This window comes from Zonotrichia albicollis, chromosome 2 (genome assembly GCF_047830755.1).
Source record: "Zonotrichia albicollis isolate bZonAlb1 chromosome 2, bZonAlb1.hap1, whole genome shotgun sequence".
Lineage (NCBI taxonomy): Eukaryota > Metazoa > Chordata > Aves > Passeriformes > Passerellidae > Zonotrichia > Zonotrichia albicollis.
In genome coordinates, this window is record NC_133820.1 from 22,637,028 (window position 1) to 22,657,456 (window position 20,429).

At 39.5% G+C, this 20,429-nt stretch overlaps 1 protein-coding gene across 21 annotated transcripts in view; it reads left to right on the forward strand.

Moving 5' to 3' along the window:
- The window catches only part of DMD (dystrophin), a 1,146,493-nt gene that overhangs the window by 1,043,984 nt on the left and 82,080 nt on the right, over positions 1-20,429 (forward strand). For 3 of the 21 annotated variants that reach the window (XM_005484382.4, XM_005484383.4, XM_005484381.4), the window contains exon 1: positions 18,361-18,529. The exons of 17 other annotated variants lie outside the window; for them this stretch is intronic. In XM_005484382.4, coding sequence (XP_005484439.1) covers positions 18,510-18,529 — 20 coding nt within the window. In that variant the 5' untranslated portion in view covers positions 18,361-18,509. Of the gene's footprint in view, positions 1-18,360; positions 18,530-20,429 lie in introns of those variants that run through there. One more of the 21 variants, XM_005484380.4, reaches the window with a different exon arrangement.

Sequence of the window (20,429 nt, forward strand, 5' to 3'; positions counted from 1 at the left end):
AGTGCTTGCTGAAGAAGGTCTTTGATGACAGGGCTGTTCAGTGGTCACCCAGTTGCAAACCTAACAGCAAGAGGAAAACAAGTTCTGAGTTAAAGAATCATGGGCAGAAAAACTTAGGCTTGGTAGACACAACCGTTCTCAGTCAAATCTATATTTTTTGTTGTATTTCTCTTTAGGAGAATACCATGACATTCCAGCTATCTTGAGTGCAGAGCTGTATTTAAGCACAGAGGCTTGCACAATAGCCAACAATTCAAGGGCAAAATTGGTCAGGCTGTTTTAAAACAGCACTGGAGTGTACCAATAGACTCAGAGCAGATTTCATACCGGTCTAGAAGAAGTTCAGCTACTCATTAAACCACGTTTTACCATGAATGAGAATTTAGAAAAATATTTTAGCAGCTATTCATCCTCACACCAGTCACACTTCCAGCAGTCTCACACTGAGTCAGAGACGCAGCATAAAGACAAAGCAAGTCCTTCACCAGCTCAGCTCTTCCTTCACAAGGGAAGGCAAGTTTCCTTTCTGTTAGTGCAGGATGCAACACAATGGATCTCAACTCTAAATTAGATTCTCTAAGCAGTGCTACAATGGAGATATTTAATAATAACAATTAGTCTGTAAAATGTATTCTCAGCAGCTGTCTGTGATGCTTTTCATTGCAGTATGCTTTCCTCATTGCAGTCAGTACCACTGACATGCTGTTAGCAGCATAGCATCTACTTTATATGCTCAGACATTGCCCCAGAATTAGAAATGGTGGTTGCAACTTTTTTCCCTTCTCATGACAGATGTATGCTCATGATTTGCAAGGGCTTGGTGCATTAAAAAAGAGATTGCTATTAATATCATGCTGGGTTTTCTTAAACATCACCTACTTGTCTCGGCACTCTACTATTAACAAGTCACAGCAATACCCCCCTAACCAGAATCATATCCCAGCACCCACTCAATTTATTTTTGTTTTTAAATTCTTCAAAATACCAGCTCTATTTTTCAAATCCTAACTGCTTTTCTGAGCTGGTATTTAGCGGAAAAATACTTTTTTTCTTTTTCCTGGCAGCATTGGCACTTGCATTTCCCCTTTGCTGGAATTGGTGCTCCTTTAGTATGGCTCAGTCTCAGTTCTAAGATCTGCTGTGCTTTTTACTATACTGTCAGTCTCAGAAACCTCTTTATTCCACCTTGCTACTAAAAGGAGAGCCTGCTTTCAACTTCAAGTCAAGCTACAGTTGTATTATTCTAAAGCTTCCTTTGGAAAAAAAAATTAGAACAAAGTCCCCATCAGCGGTAATTAATTTTGACAGTGTGGGCTTTGTAGCAATTCACAAACCTGTACTTTGTGCATCAGCATTCCTTATTATTCTAATTAAAGTGGAACATTGTGCCCTCACCAGTCATTAATGGGTTTTCATTTTGTAAATGACATTTGCAAAAGTTAAAACGGGCAGTTCATATGAAGTCCACAGGCAAGAGCGTTAAAATTAGCATCACCATAGCAACAGTCTTCCATCATTAGTATTCAGGGCAACAGCAAATGTTTTGTTGTGCTTTTGTTTCCGAAAAAAGATTTTTCTTCACTTGTCATTCATGAATAGAAAAGGCTCAAACCCATATATTACAGGTAAAATTATTATATTCATTTTGATGTCACTGTTCTAGAATTTCCCAATTTTTTCAAGGTATTTATTTTTCAGGGCAGAGGTTGAATTTCACAATCTCTACAGCTGTGTACATCTAACTTCCCAAGCGACACTTATCCCTTGCCAGCCTGCTGCTCAATGGTACAGTTTCATATAAAGTCTGTCACTTCTGCTCAAGAATCCGTACCAAGTAACAGATTTTGCTGAGAATCTGTAAAAGATGCATGCACAACAAAACATGGTCAGTCCTCCCGTTACATGAAGAGTGCATCTCCTCTGTGCTGGGTTTGGTGGTTAAGTGATGCTATTTATACATCATTATTCCCCCCTTCTCATGAACTGAAATGCGAGTGCACATATCATGTCTAGTGAAACAATATTCAAATATAATCTTGTCTTGCACAGTTTAGGAGAGAAGAAATGGCACCTCCTGCTGAAAGAGACCAAGGCAGATTATAAGCATACTCTAAGTCCTTTACTGGAAGAGGTGGGGCTGGCAACCTTTTTTCCTCAAAGTTTAAAGAGGACTTAATTGTCTGGAAGCACATTGCAGCAATATTTTTCAGTTTGAGAAGGAGTTTAGCACCATATCTCTTAAATGTACCTCGAGACTTCCTGCTCACATAGGTCTGGTTCAAGGAAAAGCACATTGTCAATACTGGGAACACAGCAGTTTTCCTCTAGAAACAAATATTTTGTGTGCAGGCAGAGAGGGGTTAAGAAAAGCAAAGCAAGAGGAAAAGATCTTACTGAAAGTAGAGGATGAGCAGGGTGAGGTCAGTAGGACTGCTGGTTTACTTTGCAGTACCCTGGATTTTCCGTAACAGGCACAGATCAGAGGTAATTAAATGTTCTCTAGTGTTATGTCTCTGGGTTTTAATTCGGTACAGGAATATTCTTTCTTTCCTCTTCATCTTCTCAAAATACTTCATTTTGCATAATTTTGCAAAGGAGAGTCTTTAACGAGTAAATACACTCTAGTGCATCGTAAAAGATGGGGGATTATCCATTTCATGAAAGGTATTCTTGTATTTTAATAGATGGGACACATTTCCATACAGTGATTCCTCTCTAGTACCTGCCCTTGCAGTATTGATTAATTCTTCAGCTAGTGAAACCTGCAGAACTGGAAAACCCTTAAAATGGTGAATACTTATACACCTGAGGAAAATTACTCTCAGATTAACTAAAAACTATCCATGGTGGGTTACCATTTGGTGTTTGGCCCTTGGAGGGCTTTAACACCGAAATGGATTGCAGTAACTCTAAGGTTCTGAAATATCTACCTATATGTTTAGGTGTTCAACCTCTTTCTTTTCCAGAAGCACCTTTTTGCTAGCACAAGTTCTGTGCTAGTTTCCTTCTGTGCTGATTCACTCCACTTTTTTCCATTTTTTGGTGGCTTGTCAGATGCTTTCTGGGAGATACAGCATGCCAAAGCAGTTCATTTTCTCTTTCTTAGACTTCCATATCCTACTGCAGTGAAGATACTTACTGAACTGTAATATCTTGCAGAAATTTGCGATTTGATCTTCACAAATAAATTCAGTGGAAGAGAGTAGCATCATAAAAAGGGAGTAATTTTCACTGAATCCAGAATGTATTCTTCATTTAACTAAAAGGTTTTATGCCTAGCATTCTTTCTAATTTCTTTGTAAATCTAAGTTTAATACTAGTTTCTTGCATTGCTGAATCTTATAATCATCAGTTAAGTAACTTACCTTTTTTTAAATCAGCTTTGGAGATCTTTTTAGATTATTAGGTCTTTGCAGTAATTGAACTATAACATCATTAGAAATATTTACCTTAATTGCAAGGGGTTGATAGCCTTGTTTATTGCAAAAGTGACAGGCAGAGAGGAAGGATCTGTGACAGACTTCTATTTTCCATTCCAGACTTCATTCTCAGACAGACCCTTGAGCAGTGGTGTGGCAAATGAGAGGAAGCTGCCAGTTTCTTATTTATCCAAACCAGTTAAATGCTGTGTTTCCCCAAATATATGTAGATACTTTCTGCTTAGGCATATCCTTGAAAAAGCTACTGAGGCTGTTCATTAAAGATGTTTCTGCATTTGGTCTGGAAATACAGAAGGAGATGCACTTCTGTGAGCATGGATTTCAGATTTGCCACACTAGTTGCAGATTTCCCTCATAGAGAGTAAACTCTGGAAGTAAAAGCAAGCAAATGAAATATCCTGAACTTTCTGTTTCATAAATTATTCTTCTTTAAAACCATATCTAGCTTCAGCCTAAAGAAACCCCAGAGAGTGGGAATAAGTGCCTTGCAGCTGTTTTCCTAAGTGTAACAGACTGTATTTTGTAGCTGGAAATGTCAATGATTACAGGAATAAAAAATAAAAACCAAGAGTTAGAACTACTAAACCAAAAGCACATTTTTATTTCTCATCTATAAACTTTTAGTGCAAGTAATTGGGAATATAGGCATCTTGAAATTTTACTTCAGTGTTTAGAAAGAAATTTCTTCCAGATTTCTGGCAGTGATATCTTTTTAGCCAGTAGGACACTGCTGCTGAATACCATGTTTTAGCTTTAAACTTCAGATTACCTTAAGTATAATCTGAAAATCAGAGGTTAGAAAACTGATTCCCAAGGACCTCATACTGATGAGTTCATCATCATTTCCAAACAGAGGTTTGAACTTCAGAATCTAAAGTCAGCTATTTTGATATAAACCACTGTGAGATTATGTTTTTGGCTATAGTTGCACTTACCTTATTTGTTTCCTAATTACTGCTTGTTAATGGGACTGCTTATGCTTTTAATACTGCTGTAATATTACCAAAGAATTCCATTGCAGACAGTGCTCTAGATCTTTGTATTTGACAAATACTTATTCCTGCACATTACTCATTCATCTGCTTTTCCACTATTTTAATTGTGCTATGGCACAAAAGCAATTAAAACCTTACTAATATGGTTATTACATATTAAAACTTCTATTTATAATAGCATATTTCATATGCTATTATATCTTCTCCTGTTTCCAGTCTGAAGGAAGAATAAATATCTCATTGTACTCTTAATAATCTTGAAATGAGTAGAAGAATCAGAGGACTCACAGGTTGTGGTGGCAGCAGTTTAGGCTCTCATCAGATTTGCTGCCCGAAGTTTAGAAATCAAATTTAAGTTCTTCATTTAAAGCAGCTTGCATGGATTGAGAGAAATGTTCATTGATTTCAGCAAAGTTGCTTCTTGTTTTTACTACTGTAAAAGGGATCAGAATGTGGCTGTCAGCATTCCCTCTCCTATATCATGTTTTTTCACATCGGTGCCCAAACTATTGTAGAATAAGCATTTGCCGCTAGCAGAATGCAAAACTGTATCTGCACGGTGTTCTCTAGAGAAAATTGAGCGCAAAACCCTCAGCGCTGCCTTGCTCTGGGGCGTTTGTTCACCATTCTAGAAATAAGGAGTGGAAAAGAGTCTGTCAGTGTGAATCCTTTAACAAACTCGCCTGTGAGGGAATGCCCACTCGTGCTCTCTCAGGAGTCTTCTCTGGTTGGAATTGAGTCAGCCAAGGGGAATCATTTCTTGTGTGTCAGTGCCGACGTGGTTTTGGTCAGTGGGTGTATCTTGAACACCCAGAGACCTCCCAAGCAATTTTTCTTTTGGAACACATGACTTTCAAACTACTTAGAAACTTTTCCCCCAATTTTTTCCATTCCAATTAAGTTTCCACTGATTTAAAGAGATCTTTCTTACTCTTACTGACTCCTCTTTGCTGTTATGCTGTCGGGATGTCTAGGTGGTCAGAGTGACCCTGAGAAAAATTCCAAAGTCTCTTTTCCCAGCCCGGCAGTTGAAGAAGGAGTCAGGGCTCTTCATTTCTCGATCTCAAGGCTGTTTATTGTATCTTATCTATAAAATTCTCTCTCCTGTCCTGCCGAGATCCATCCAGCAGGACGGCCCAGGCACTCTGCCTGCCCCCAGGACAGTGTTATGTCTTTATACTAAAAACTACGTGTACAATGTTTACAATTACTTTCCAATACCTATCACCTATGTTAGACAGTGAGCTTCTACTCTAAACCAATCTGTAACTGCCAACATCACAGCAGAAGATGGAGGCCAAGGAGAAGAAGGAGAAAGGCTGGACACGCCCAGATCCCTCCATCTTTCCCCCCTGAATTTCCATTCTAAAAACCCCAAAATCTACTTTTCCACATTGTGATAAATTCACTATCATTCTACCTAATTTGTCGTGGCTTGCAGATCTTCCTCTAAGGTTGGTAACTTGCTCCTCGGGTCATAATCCAAACCACAGGTGTTTTGGGCTCTGTGCCAGTGTCTCTGAGCCCCCTGGCAGGGGTCTTGGCTGCTCAGGACAGCCAGAGGGATGTCCTGGGTCCTGACATTATACAAAAAGTTTATCTCCTGCAAAAATAGCCCTTTAAAGACCTGAGAGCCCAGTGGTGCTCTGACATCTCCAGTCTGGAGTTCTGCTCATCTCTTCAGCCAGTTCTGTGGCACACTTCAGGGACACTGACAAAGATTGTCGCTGCCTTGCCCTGCCTTCCCTTGTTGCATCTTGCAGATTTCCAGCTTTCCTCAACTTGCTGTTTGGTAGATCCTGCCAATAACTGTTAGACATTTATACCCAAACATTTCCTTAAGTCTCAACTGCTCTGTTCTTTGTGGAGAGTTTAGACAAAAAAGGCAACCAACCCAGAAAAACATCTAGAAAACTGCCTCCTCCCTCATTGTCCAGACTTTAGTTTTCTTGGACAATTTGATTGCCACAATCTTTCTTCTCTGAGCTCAGTCTGCTGCAAGGCTCAGCATTCTCCAAAACAACAGCTCAAATATATTCTAATTTTATACTCTTCAGATCTTTTAATACTCACCATATTAAAGTGATGTGTATCAAGTAAGAGCATTTGCCTGCAATTTTGTTTGTTTGTTTGTTTGTTTCTGAATCCTTCCTGAATCACATGGCATGTCCTTTTTGTCATAACTCAGAAAATAACATATGTGCTGGTGAATAATGAGTAAATCTTTTCAGCAAAATAAGAATAATTTGGGGGGTTTTATCAATGCAAGCCATTCATAAGTGTACCATGTGCTGACAACCTTTAACACAGCTTCACCTCACAGCTAGTGAGACCAAACAGGTGGCAACCCACAATCAGTGTCTTGTTATCTCTGAGGAGCTTTGATCTACCTAATGTATAATAAATAAGATACTGCATTTTAATCATCTTGTTGCTTTCATATCACTTGTCTTGCAAGTTCTTATTTACAAAAACTCATCCTGACATTGTTGGGTTTTTTTTAATTTGATTTTTTTGATCATTTATTTATTTCACCATACCTACCAGCAGACAGATGACACAACAGCTGGAAGTTATTATACTGTATACGCACTGCTTCCCTGCCCACCTTTGTCCTCTTCTTGTGGCTGCAAAAGATGTAACCACTTTTTTTCATTCTATTCCATAGAGGAGGCTGACCAGATGATCATTTTAGGTTAAGATACTGGGTAACAGAAAATTGAGCTAATCCTAAAATTCCCCTTGTTTTCTACATGTACTCCTCACTATAAGGCCATATTATCCCATTATGCCCCAGTAAAGACCAAATTTTTTTTTAACCAATTAAATAAATTTGAAGAGCCTCCTTTAAAATAGCATTTTTAGTTCTGCTCTTACATATAAATATATACCAATCTAGGTGTGGTGTTGCAGTACTTTTAGCAATTTAGTATTCATACTACAACTCAAATTCCACATACTTACTTGTGGTCAGTCTGAAGGTTTGAAGGCAGGGAGGATCAGAGCAATCCATCTCTGTTTAAAAGGCACTATAAAGCCAATTATATTTACATAATATATAATAATATAGAATTAAAGAATACTGCTGCATTGCTTATGATTAGGTATTCCTTTTATTCACTGAAATCCAGTGCTGAATTTCTCACCAAACTATGCAATGTCAAACTCAGCATTTAATTAAATGTTAAGTTAGAAAAAGAAAAACTATATAACAGGTAATTTTGCTCTAAAAGGTATTTAAAATTATCCTCGTAATTGCAAATTATACAAAAAAAAAAGTAGAGAAATACGATTTTAGCATAAAGACCTAAATTAAGAAAGTAAGAACTGTCTTTTTCGGTGTTGGAGTTGGTGGCTGATTATATAAACTATACCAATCTAGGAACAAGTTTTAAAAAAAAACTTAAGTGCATCAAATTGTTTTGAGCGAGAAAATGAGATAGCCTGTCAAAGCAAGAACAATGTGTGCTCAGTAAGGAATGCAGCCAAAATTTTGTTTGGAAGTAAAATTCAGCTCAGTGTGTAGAATGCAAGGCACTAAAAGGGTTAGAGCATCATCACTACACGCTGTGCTCTTGCAGCTCACAAACTTGGCAAGATGCAGAAGTGTTGTGTGAATACACAGTCCAAGGGAGCAGAAGAATATTCTTCTGAATTCTACCTTTTACCAGTTTCTTACAGAAATTTCTACCTAAACCACTGCTTTGTATATAAATCTAAGAAAGAAAGGCTGGTATGCATTGGGAGTGCTTCCTCAATTATATAACTTTGTCAAAAATTCTACCAGTTTATTAAAAGAAAAAAAAAGTGGAAATAATAGTTGTTTTTCTTAGAAAATTTGACTGCTGCAAACTTTGGAAATTACATATAAAGTATTCAGCAAATTACACTGGTAGTGACTTTGCTTTGTCAGAAGTAGTTGCTTTCCCAGGTTAAAATTCCCTGGTTAAAAATTATTGGCTTCCGATTACCAACTGATTTCTTTGTGAAGCTCATCACAAAAGCTTGAGGATCTAGTGCAGCAAAGAACTTGTGACTGTCCTGCATGCCAGGTAAATCCCAGGCATTTGAGCTGATCCAGAACTCGTCTGGCTCCCCAGTGTAGGCAGAGGTTGAAGCCATTCGATGGATTTATTCTGCAGGCCCAACTAGTTTCAAAAAGACAACTTGGTTTTTTCAGCAGTTCAGAGACATCAACTCCTACATTAGGCCCGATAATTTGAAACGACAAAAATTACATTTTTACAATCAAAACTTATAAATCTGAAGGAAGTCATGCTTTGGGTCACAGGAGCACTAAGTGGGAAGTAGAGGAATACCATGGCCTGCTGTAGGTAGGGCCATCCACCTCTCAGCAGTAAGAAAAGGGTCACTCTGGGAAATTTGGACCAAGAAATGGCAATTATTCTCAAGGCAGACACACATAACAGTGTAGCTAAGAAAATATGCCATAGAAAGTTCAAACAGCCAAAATATTGCTACATTTGGAGAGTTGCTCCCTCTTGGCTATTTCACAGACTAAATGGTTTAATTAAATACCAACATAGACACAGCCCCACTGGCCTGGGTTTCTCCAAACTGAAAGAAAGTTTCATGTACAAAGTTGACAAGGAAATAATTAGTAAAGACTCACTTTCTTCATCTCTTATCAAACATAGTGAACTGCTATCAACAAATTGTTTTCATTGCATAAACTCCCTTTTATTAATTTTTTAATTTTAAAGCTCACTAAAGCATGATGTTTACAATGAAAACTATCAGAAAAATTAAAATATGGCATAAATATAAAAGTATTTATTTTGGGAATGGAAGACTTTTAAATGGTGATACCTTACTCCCAAACAAGAAATACATTTCTTCAGTTTGTTTCCTAAAATGCAATTCTTAGAGCACACCTTAATATGGAAATCCGCTAAAAATAAAACTCTCCAAAGGTTTTAGCTCAGTATTAAATACCCTGGTTTGAAAAAATCCAGTGGATTAGGGGGGTCTAATCCTCCACTCTCTGCTTGGGTTCTACTTGGCAGAATTCTTAGTCTGTCAGCTTCTGCAAATCTTTGCAAAATTATTTTTATCCTTAATAAATTATTTGCTCTGTTAGTTACCCTAAAAACAGAACAAATTGAGGGACATGGGTAGAAGGACAATAATTTGAAAAATAATTGCAGTAGAATTTTAAGAATGAGAATGAAGAGCAACTGCAGCAACAAAACTGTGGAAAAGTAACAAGAGATCTATTTCTCAACACTGACAAAGTTTCAATGTCCATAAGCAAAATAAATTTTATTGCTAAAGTACAAAAGTATTTAGAAATTACATCTTAACCCTGTATAAGGTTGTAAATCTTGTTTTGTTTTATTATTTTCTCTTGCCTGATGTATGTTAGTATAAAGGCATTAACTAAAGTGGTGATAATTATTTGCAAAATGACATTTTGTTCTGAAGTTGGCAACCACTGACCAGAGCTGTTGACAATAATTGAAGAAAAATTATTTACCTGAAGAGAAGAACACTGATTTAAAACAGCATCTTTTTTTTTTTTTTTTTTTTTTTTTTTTAGTATGACAAACTGATTTTGTTATTTTGGGATTAGAGATGAATGCTCAAGCACCTGTAATGTTTTATGAGACACAAGGGGCGACTTTAGAAGATCCTTCTTTCTGACTTTAATGACAGGTAGAAAATCTTCCACACAGTACACAATATGGTACCTATGTATTAAATTTGTGCCCGTATGAAATGGCAAATTCTGGACACTATTAAACAAACAAATTGTTTGAGTGCTGTGCTCTGCATTTGTAGTGTACCATGTAGATATAGAGAAATCTTGGTTTAATTTAATACCTTCTTTTTTCCCTGGAAAGAAGTTGACAAAAACTATGTGATGTTTCTTAGGCCTGATAACAAGAAATAAGGTATTTTGAGCTTTTAAAATAATCTGTCTTTCTGTGTCATGCAGTGAGGGAGATGATGAAGATGGGTAACTCCACTTAGTGCTAGCAATAGGAATCTTCTCTTTAAGGCTGGACTATTTTAGAAAAAGCTGAAGATTTTGATATAGTAGATGTGTAGGCTGACATTTCTGATAATGTGTTCAAAGGAGTTAGATGTAGCAGCAGGAGTCTAAGAATGTTAATATAGACCATAACTAATATTTAAACCCTTAATATTTTAGGGTTGTGTGGACTGTTCAGCATTTAGATTGCACCTTTGAAAGCAATTTCCTAAAGAAGCAGTAAATAGCTCCAAATACAAATGTTTGTTTAGCTCAATGGGGCAAAATGCTCAGTATAGAAAGAAAAGAAGTATTTTGGCTGATTTTGAGCTAAACACATTCACCATTGATTCGATACTGGACTATGGAAGGTCCTTGAATTCATCTGTGTACCTTTGATCATAAATGTCAAGGCTCTTTGATGTCTGCTCTTTGGGCAGACAAGGCATTTCTGATTTTCATTGCAAATTTTTCACAGTCAAATTTGGCTGTGTTGCGAGAAAGGAAATCATCGTTTTGCACGTTTATTCTTTCCCTAAGAGATTCCATTTTCTGTTAAATAACTGAGATCAGAGAACTGAATGAAAGTATGCCAGTAGAATTGCAAGCTATTTGAGACCTTGCTGAGATGCACCGTGAGACGTTTGGCTCAACTGTAACACATGACTTTCAGTAAAGTGCACCTAGACATGGGGTTCCACTAAATGCTGTTATTAGGCCTTGATAAGCATGAAGTTTAAAATATAGTGCAATAGAGTTTAGCAAAACTTTTTCCTATCAGCTGGCACCTACTGGATTCTTCCCTGAATTAACTGCCAGCTACTGTGCTGGGGATAGGAGGAGCTACACAAAGATCTCTAAGTGTAAAAGCTGGGAGCACTGCTTTGTAGGGAGAATCATAGTATAGTTAAGCACATGGAAGGTGCAGAAGCTGTCTGGAATTATGTGGAGCATGTGCTAAAGCATAAATGCTTGGACTTGCCACAAGATACTTAAATGAAATCCTTTTCATCAATGAAATCCACTTACTAAGAAATAATTTTTATCTTACCTCAAAATTCCTTTATATCCCTCGTTACTGAAGGGTTTAAGTGCTAACATACTTTTAGATTCAATTGGGATAAAATAATATCTGTGCCCTAGGACATGGCTCCATTATAGCTTCTGTCTCTGGAAGCCCCAGTTAATGTAGGCATCTGTGTGCCTGTAGTTGTTTCAAATGCCTATATAGAAACACTGATTTTTACTCTTTGGCACAGACAAGATGATATTGTTGCCACTTGCCATTACAGGGTGCTGCCAGAGCTGTATGAACAATTGTCTCATTTTCTAGCTAAAGTATCTTTTTTTTCACAGGATATTGTTTAGAAATGAAATAAGAAGTTCAATTTCAGAAATGGCATATATTAAGCTTTTGCTTTCCAGATGTTTTTTCTTGCTGACCTCAGGTTGGGAGTAGTTGCTCAACCCTGAACCTGAAGCTGCATTTCTATGCAAATAAATTATGAGAAATGTCACCTGGATCAGATGAAAGAGTTAGCCTGGTTGGAATTACTGGTGAGGCCAGTTAGGTGGAGCTGCCTCCTCTGCCATCAACTTCTCTGGGCTGGTTCCTTCCCCAGGTGCAGCGCTCTGCTCTCTGGATCCCCACGTAAGACATTTAGGAAAGGAGAGAAAGCAGTCTTGCCATGCAGGACTAAGCTTTGCTCATCTTACACCACGGTATTGGGAGAAGCTAAATCTGCCTAGTTTAGAAACCCTGCCAATGTGATTTACCAGGAAGGGAGAGCCATCCCTTCCCACATTAAGGCTCTGTCTGGCCCAATCAAGGGAAAAGGTTAGACTAAATCTCAAACTGATCTTTGCTTAGGTAACAGCCTCAACATCTCTGGGAAGAGGATGAAAAAGCCTAGTGTGTACATAAAAATAGGCAGGGCCTCTTGAGTTTGAATTATATATTATGTGTGGTATATTATTGATGAAACAACATGGTAGTTAGGACAGGTTGAACATACATTGCAAAGCAAGAGAAAGTACAAGTTTCTGTGAGAACACAGCAAAGCATTCATTGCTAAAACACAGGCAGAATACAGACAGCAAAACATGAATGCATTAATTCAAAGGTGCAAAATCTGCCCAACTAGTGGTCTGACTGGGAACTTGTCTGTATATAGCTGTCATAAAATGAAATAGATTTCATTGTTCTCTTCCTTTACTACCTAATTGCAGCCTTACCATTGGAATATCCTAGCAAATAATCTTCAAGCATGATCTCAGTGGCTTTTTCCCCAAAGGAGTATTTTCTCTTCAATATGATTTTGAAATAAAATCCTTAATGTAAGAAAAAAAAATCTGTTTGTATTTTATTAGTCACAAAAACTAGATTTAATAATATCAATATGTATATTATGGAATGCAACACAACCAAAAGTAAATTAGTACAAAAAAGAAGGCATTCTTCTCCTTTAATGTCTGTGGAAGCCTTTAGAAGAGGAGGGAGCTTGTTAGGGATTGGGCATGCAGGGTGAGCAGTAGCTGGGATCAGGTTTTCTGGTCCTCAGTGAAGGAGGACTGCAAGATACAGAGTTTCTTGATATGGAGATCTATACATTGATAGGAAACAGTAGAGAAGTTAATGATTTTGTAAGCCAGCTTTTGTGTTTGCAACACATAATTTTATGCATAGAAGGAAAGATTTTGAGGTGAAAAGAGTGCCAGTGAGTGAGTTTATGAAATCCTTCTTATTTTAATCCCTCCAGGAGGCAAAACAATCATTTATTTCCAACTGGGCATGCAAAGAAAGGAAAGAAATGGAGTTTGTCTTTGCTGCTTTGTTTAATTTATCCTTATTAGTCTGCATTTTTTTCTCAACCCTACCCCCTATAATGATAACCATTCATTTTGCCAACACAGATTCCTCAAACCAAGAATTTACTATGGTCTAATTATAGTTTTTCAAGTCTTATTTGTGCATTGTAAAGATCAGCAGGCAATTTTGTTTGACCTAAGATTTCAGTTGGCAGATTTTAAGTCTTCTTTGTTAATATATATATATATATGTGGGGTTTTTTCCTCCTCTTAGCTTTCCAAAAGCCTTACTTCAGAAGGGGGTTTTACTGCTTTTAGTTTTCTAGCATTATGTCAGCATTTCGCTTCTCGGTCTCCTGTTTTTGGGACTATTCACACTCCAGTTCATCTCTATCCCAGAAGAGTAAGGGTTACTCCTTCTTTAATTTTCTTTCTTTGCTGTGGTTTCTTATGGAAGGGAGAGGAAAGCTTTTGCTATTTACAGGAGCTTACCTGAAGAGCTCATGGCGCTGGTGGGATCAGGATGTGCTTTCCACCCCTTCCAGCAATGTGGGCAATCACACCCACCCTCAGTCCCACTCAGCTCCTCTTTTCAAGGCAGCAGTAGAGACTGAACACTCTGCCACTGTCACTATCACCTTAAAAAATGAATGTAGCCTCTCGAAATTTTCCTTTCCAAGATCTCATCAGGCTGGAATTCATACATATATTTAATATATTCAAAATGACAGGCACCCTCTCATTCACCTTTCAGCAACAGCATGCAGTGTGGTGCAACATAAGGCACACACAGGCTGCTCCTGAGGCTCCACTGTACCCATCTTGTAGGGTGACTAAGATTTCACTTTTAATCAGGTGTCCTTCCTGTAGCAAAAGCAAGTACAGCCCAAAGGAATGTGAAAGCTGTGCTGCTGTGCATTCAGCAGCAAGAAGTGTTCCTGCCACACGTGCCAGGTACCAATACTTTCCATACTAGGCATTATATTGCTGCAAGCACTGTAATATTTATGGCAGAATTAATTTTAAAATTTAAAAAACAAATAAAATTAAAAAGAGGATACATCCTCCTCTGTCTATTCCAAGAATATCTCAGTGAAAAAAATTTGTGTGAGCTCCATTTGCCAGTTTCCTGCCTTAGAGCACAGAGAATGAGCCCTGGGTAAGCACCAGCTTTGTCATCCTTCATGTGGGACAGAGGTTGGGTGTCCCTCTGGACAGGGAGGGGTAGGCTGCTCCTTCCCCAGTACCTGTGGTGTAAATGATTGATTTAAAGTATACTGAACTTTGAATGTTTTACTAGTTCTTTAATTTACAGTGCAGTGTTGGGGAAAATGAATGAAGCATTTCCAAACTGTTTTCTTTGTTGCATTTACAATATTTTAAAGGGTTTTCAGTGGTAATGTGCAAAAAGGCAAAAAAAAAACAAAAAAAAACACCCCACAAAAAAACCCAAAAAAAAAAAAAAAAAAAAAAAAACACAAAAACAAAAACAAAAAAAAAACACAAAAAAACCCACAAAAAAACCCCAAAAACAAACAAACAAACAAACAAAAACCTAGCAGCATCCAAAACCAGTATTCTCTTCTTGGCTTTTCTGAGAGAGCTATAAACAATTGCCCAGACACCATAAAGGTGTCAGCCCTTGGAGCATATTTAAGACACATGAACCAGGAAAGTGCCATTGTGCCATCCTAATTGATTTTTAGCATTTATTTATACCAAGAAAAAGAAAATAGACTCAAACAGTGTAACAAATTGGCCAGCACAACACAGGGCACCACAATATCTTCTTAAATGCAAAGCAAACGAATCCACTGTCCAGATAACTGAGAAATGGTAAAGCCACACTTACAAGGAGGCTACACACTTCAGAGAGCTCTGGAAGTAAGACTTAGCTAGTAGGAAAATGTTGTATCTTCACCTTCAATGACAGTAAAATTAAAGAAATGTCACTTTAGTTTTCTAGCTCATAAAATGCTAAAGTTACAAGCAAACTTGTACCTTTAATGTCTGCCTTAGTTTTAGGCAAGTCCCAGCCCATTCCTGCAATTGTGTTTCCACATCTGTCTGTAACATGGAGTGATGATGCTAATCTTGTACACAAAACTTACAAAGATTTATAATCAGCTGTTAATGTTTGGGAATCAATTAATTTGTGTTCATATAATTAGTTTTAATGTGTACATGAGTCTGGCTCTTCATCGAAAAGAGACAACATTCTGAGAAGAATTATTAGAACAGAAAAATTTTCTTTCTTAAATGCAGAAATTCCAGTGACCCTTTGGACAGCAAGCAATGCAGTCAGACTGACTACAAATCCAAGTCATCTTTTTATTTTTCTTTTTTCCTGAAAGAGTTTTGGGGTAATAAGACCACTTCTAAATATCATCCCTCATTTTTTAGGCAGCCGTGATTTCCCTTTAAGCACCTGGTGTTATTAAATGTTGAAGACTTAGATACAGCCCAGGACAAAAGAACAATGTAAGAGAAATAAACACTGCTTTTCTGCTGATTAAAGTATCTATATAGTGCACAAGTTGACTGAGTAGCCCTTGCATTAGAAAAGCACCACAGGGAATTAAAACTCTGCTTACTCTGTAATCCTGTTTTATTATTTATAGGGAGGTGACTATCTTTTATCAAATAAATGGCTTAAAATTAACTATGGCATAAAAATTGGCTTCAGTTACAAATGCCAAAGACAGCAGCCAATTGCATTGCAAACAAAATATATTTATGTAATAAATTATGGGTAGTTTAAAAGTAATTTGGATAAGAGTGGTATTACTTCTGCACATTATACAGCAAAAATATAATTTTCAGGTCAATCAAAATAGCTAAAAGCTTTGGTGAATTTGGAGACATCAATCAGAACTACATTAAATAGATTTTTTTATAAAAATCAATTTATAAAGTCAATAGGCCTTAATCCCTTAATCCTTCAACATTCTTGTTTTGCCCAGGATGTTCTTGAGTGAGTAATAGTTTGAGTTGGGAGATCAAAGGGTTAATTTGCTTTTCAATTGGAGAATGACTCAGAGTTACCCTTTATTGTTAAAAAAAAAAAAAAAAAAAAAGTGATGTGTGGGTGTAAGGTAGGGAAAAAGAGCCAAGAAAATGGATTCACTAATTGGGGTTTTCACCTGCTGTGAGTCTAATTGAATACAATGCTTTAATTGTAACTCAAGGAGAAAGAAGATTATGCAAAGTATGAGAAATTCAGACTGGTTTTTAAATTCTTATTACTTGGCACTATTGTATGGGAAAGAAGACCAGCATGATAATAGCAGCATCAAGCTTCTGTTACGGCAGGCCAGGAAGCTCCAGAAACAGTGGAAATGGAAGGAATGTGTGTCAGGGAATGAGTGCTAGATGCTTCTGAAGGAAAACAAACCACTTTTGCTGTGAAACGTCTGGCCCCTGGCTGCCCCTCCCTTTGTATGACACGAGCAGCTGCTCTCCCCTTGTGGGGAACCCTGAGGTTCCTCCCAGCTAGAATGAAAATCATCCTACTTTAAAGACTTAAGGAGAGTTTTGTCACTTCTTAAAACTCGACTAAAATGCAGAAATGTGAGACTGCTGATATAACACAATTGACAGCCTTCAGCCAGTTTATTCATGTCAAAACTAAGACACAGTCAGAGCAATTGTTGCAATACCAGGTCCACTAAATGAAATGGAAAATTCACAGTCTAATGAGTTTTAACATGGCAATTTATGTTTGCAGAAAAATGATTCCTCTCTTTTCTTTCCATATTGGGGTAATATTATAGGTACAAGGTTACTGAAAACTGTGAGTTAGATCTGTTAAACAACCTAAATCATCTAGAAACTAGGAGAATTTAACATTTAATTCCAATAATTTTTATATTTACACTTGAGGGCCTGAGGGGTTGAACCTTGAGCATCTCTCACATTAATGCTTCTAGAAAAAATACCTGTGGGCGTTCCTTGAACTGCTTGTTGAACTTTTCTTAAAATCAGATAATCCAACTACCTGGAGCATTAAGGGGGGCCCTAAATTTCCTGGTGCTTAGGCTAACACCCTCCAATTTCCATACCTACTGACATCCATGCAACAGGGGTGGGATGAATTTTTCATGCTTCTAGGTGTGTATCTTCCAAGTGTAAAAACAGGGAGATTCTTTTGTGCATTTGAAAGATTTCAATTTGATATTAGGAAGAAATTCTTTATTGTGAAGGTGGTGAGGCACTGGAACAGGTTGCCAGAGATGTTGGAGATTCCCCATCCCTGGAAGTGTTCGAGGCTGGAGAGGGCCTTGAGCAACCTGCTTTAGTGGTAGGGAAGGTGGAACTAGATAGTCTTTAAGGTCCCTTCCAACCAAAAGCACCCTATGAATCTGATTTGAAAGACATTGTTTTTGGGGTGGCTTTACCAGGAAATCACAATATGCAAGGCTTGAAAAACTACTTGGCTATGGGAAGGAATGGAGCTTTCATTAGGCAAGACTGGCCACACTGATTTGAAGTGCTTGTGACACCAAAAGGAGATTGTTGGCTTTTTGTAATGCATAGTTTGTGTAATGCACATTGCGTAGGAATTAATGCAAAGAAACATCGCAACAGTAACTCGGCGTGAGCTGAACTATTTCCTCTGCACTGACAGATCCAGGGGAGACTCTCACCCTTCCTTCCCTGCAGGGCCAAGGCAAGCCCTTAGAAATGAAATTACCTGATTTCACTCATGAATAAACCACTCAGCATTTTAAGCACCGAAATTAAACGCTGAGAGGGGGAAAAAAAAAAAAAGTGCGGGTTAAGGTCCATTTCAAATATGTCTGGATTCGGTGCATATTTTAGCTAAGTTTTCTTCCCAAGCCCGCGGAAGACGAACTGATTTGCCGCCTCTCAGCACACGCCATTCTCTGGCCGGCCGGCAAGCGCCAGGGCAAAGAACACCCCAAAAATTATAAAAGAAGTCAAAGGAAGCCCCGAGGGCTTCCTCCAGAATAGCTGCACAGCACCGGGGAGACCGGGGAGGGGCGAGGTGCCCTCAGCCGCCCCGCAGCCGGCATGAGGGGGGAGGCTCGGAGCTGAGGGCGGGCCGCGCCGGCACCGCCGCCGGGAGGGAGCGGGGCGGGGCGGGCAGCGCCACCTCCTCCTCCCTCCCTCTCGCTCTGCCTTTCCCTCCATCCCTCCCTCGCTGCCGCCGTCCCTCCCTGCCGGCGGGGCGGCCGCAGTGGCGCTGAGCGGCTGGGCTGGGCGGACGCGCTGTTTCTGCCTCCGCGGCGCCGCCGATCCGCCGCCGCCATGAGGGAGCAGCTCCGTGGGTAAGGGCGATGCGGGGCGCGGGCGGCAGGTGCCGGCGGGGGCGGGGGCGCGGCCCGGGGCCAACCCGCGCTCCGCGGCGGCGAGCGGCGTGGCCGGCCGCCGTCTGTGGCGGGCGAGCGGCCGTATCTGTCATCGCTTACACGGGAAATCGCAACTTGCCGCCCGGTTTCTTGAGGGAACTTAAAAGGGCGTTTGGTTCGGCGCCTTTTCCCCGTTCCCGAGGCCGTAGTTGGGCGCTGGATGCGCCCCGTTGGCACACGTAGGAGATGGCGGTGTGAGCGGCACGCACGCGTGGCGCTACCTGTGCCGGTGCCTGTACCTGTGCCTGTACCTGTACCGGTGCCGGTGCCCGTGCGGGGAGGGGAGAAGCCGCGGCAGGGAACCGCGTTGGTGCCGGAGGTGCGCGATGCGCGGGGCTCGCCCCGTTGCTCCGCAGGTTCTGGGGGTAGCGCGGTGCTGCGCGGCGTCACCTGCGCTGAACATCGCCTGTGGGGCAGCTCGGGCCGGGCGTGAACTTCAGCGGAATTCCTGAAAGCGAACCTGCTCGGGGTGTATGGCTTCTTCTTCCCCCCGTAATTTCATGCTTAGAAGTAATCTTTCAAGTTAATAGGTAGAAGAGGCTGGGAGGGGATTCCCTCCGGGCGGTTGCACTGCAAGTGCTGTATTTCTTGTTGCTATATGGCACCTTATATTGCCTTTTAATAGCTGCTGTAAAACATCTTGCAGCCTGGGACACCGGAGGTGTCTTGCACAGGAGTTGGGCAGAGAGGTGGTTTTTGCAGGCGTGTGTGTACAGAGCTGGGGAAACGAGGAACCTGGTTATATCGGGGATCTTTGACCTTTTTAGCACTAAGGAATTGTTCAAGGCCATCGCTTGTCTAAGCCTGGATTTGACAAGACCCTGCAGTGAAATTGCTTTGGCAGAAGTGGAGAGGAGAGACTTTGGAAAGCAAATAGATCAGCCGAGAGTGACAAGCCGGAGGGGAAAGGCTCACCCAAACCAAGCCACTGAGCGGGAATCTTTTCCCCCGACAGAGCAGACAAAATAAATGTTTAACATCAACGGGAGAAAAGAAGGGTTACTATTCAGTACTTGACAGCTGATATTTGGCCCTTCTCCTATTTTCATTTCCAGTATCGGCAAGAAACTTTAATATGTATCGGTGCCTCCCTTCAGCAGTCTGATAAATCTTGCAAAAGCCAATAAAACAGGCTAAAGTCAAATTCCTGCTGAAGAGACGCTGATCCTTGGCTTAAACAGAAGTAATCTCTGCACAGATCAGTAGTCTCTAGATTTACAGATGAAAACAGTAGTTCTTTGTAAAGCACAAAGGAGTGGCACCTTTTTACATTGCTAATACTTTCCATAGCACTAACTTGTTTTAGCTTGGGAGTTAATGAAGCACTGTAGAAAGAGAAATATTAAGTCTTTCTTTGCAGTCACTGTCATCTTCCGTTGAAAACATTTTTCTTTTAAATGAGAGGTAGTGTCTATTCATAAAAGCTCTTTCAGTTGCATTTAGGTTCGTTTAGTAAAATCCAAACAACTATCATGTTTACTTTGGCTTTTTGACAACAGTCATAAGGTGGTTGGAGTAACATTTGATTCCTCGTAAAAACAGAAGGTGAGAAGTATTGTAAATCATGTTGTTTGAAAAGAGATGAGTTCCGAGCTTTGTACAATACCACTATAATTTTGGCACTTTTTTGTGAGTATATGTGATTATTGCTGTGCGATAGAATTTTTTATTCTGTGCACATCTATGCATTTGCACATGTTGTTCATGTCGCATTTGCTAATGAAGGGTGTGGGGAGAAGTGCAGCAGAACTGGCTCTGGTATCACCAGTGAAGTGAGCTGCAAGAGTTTAAAAAGGACTCTGCAGTTGCAACCTGAAAT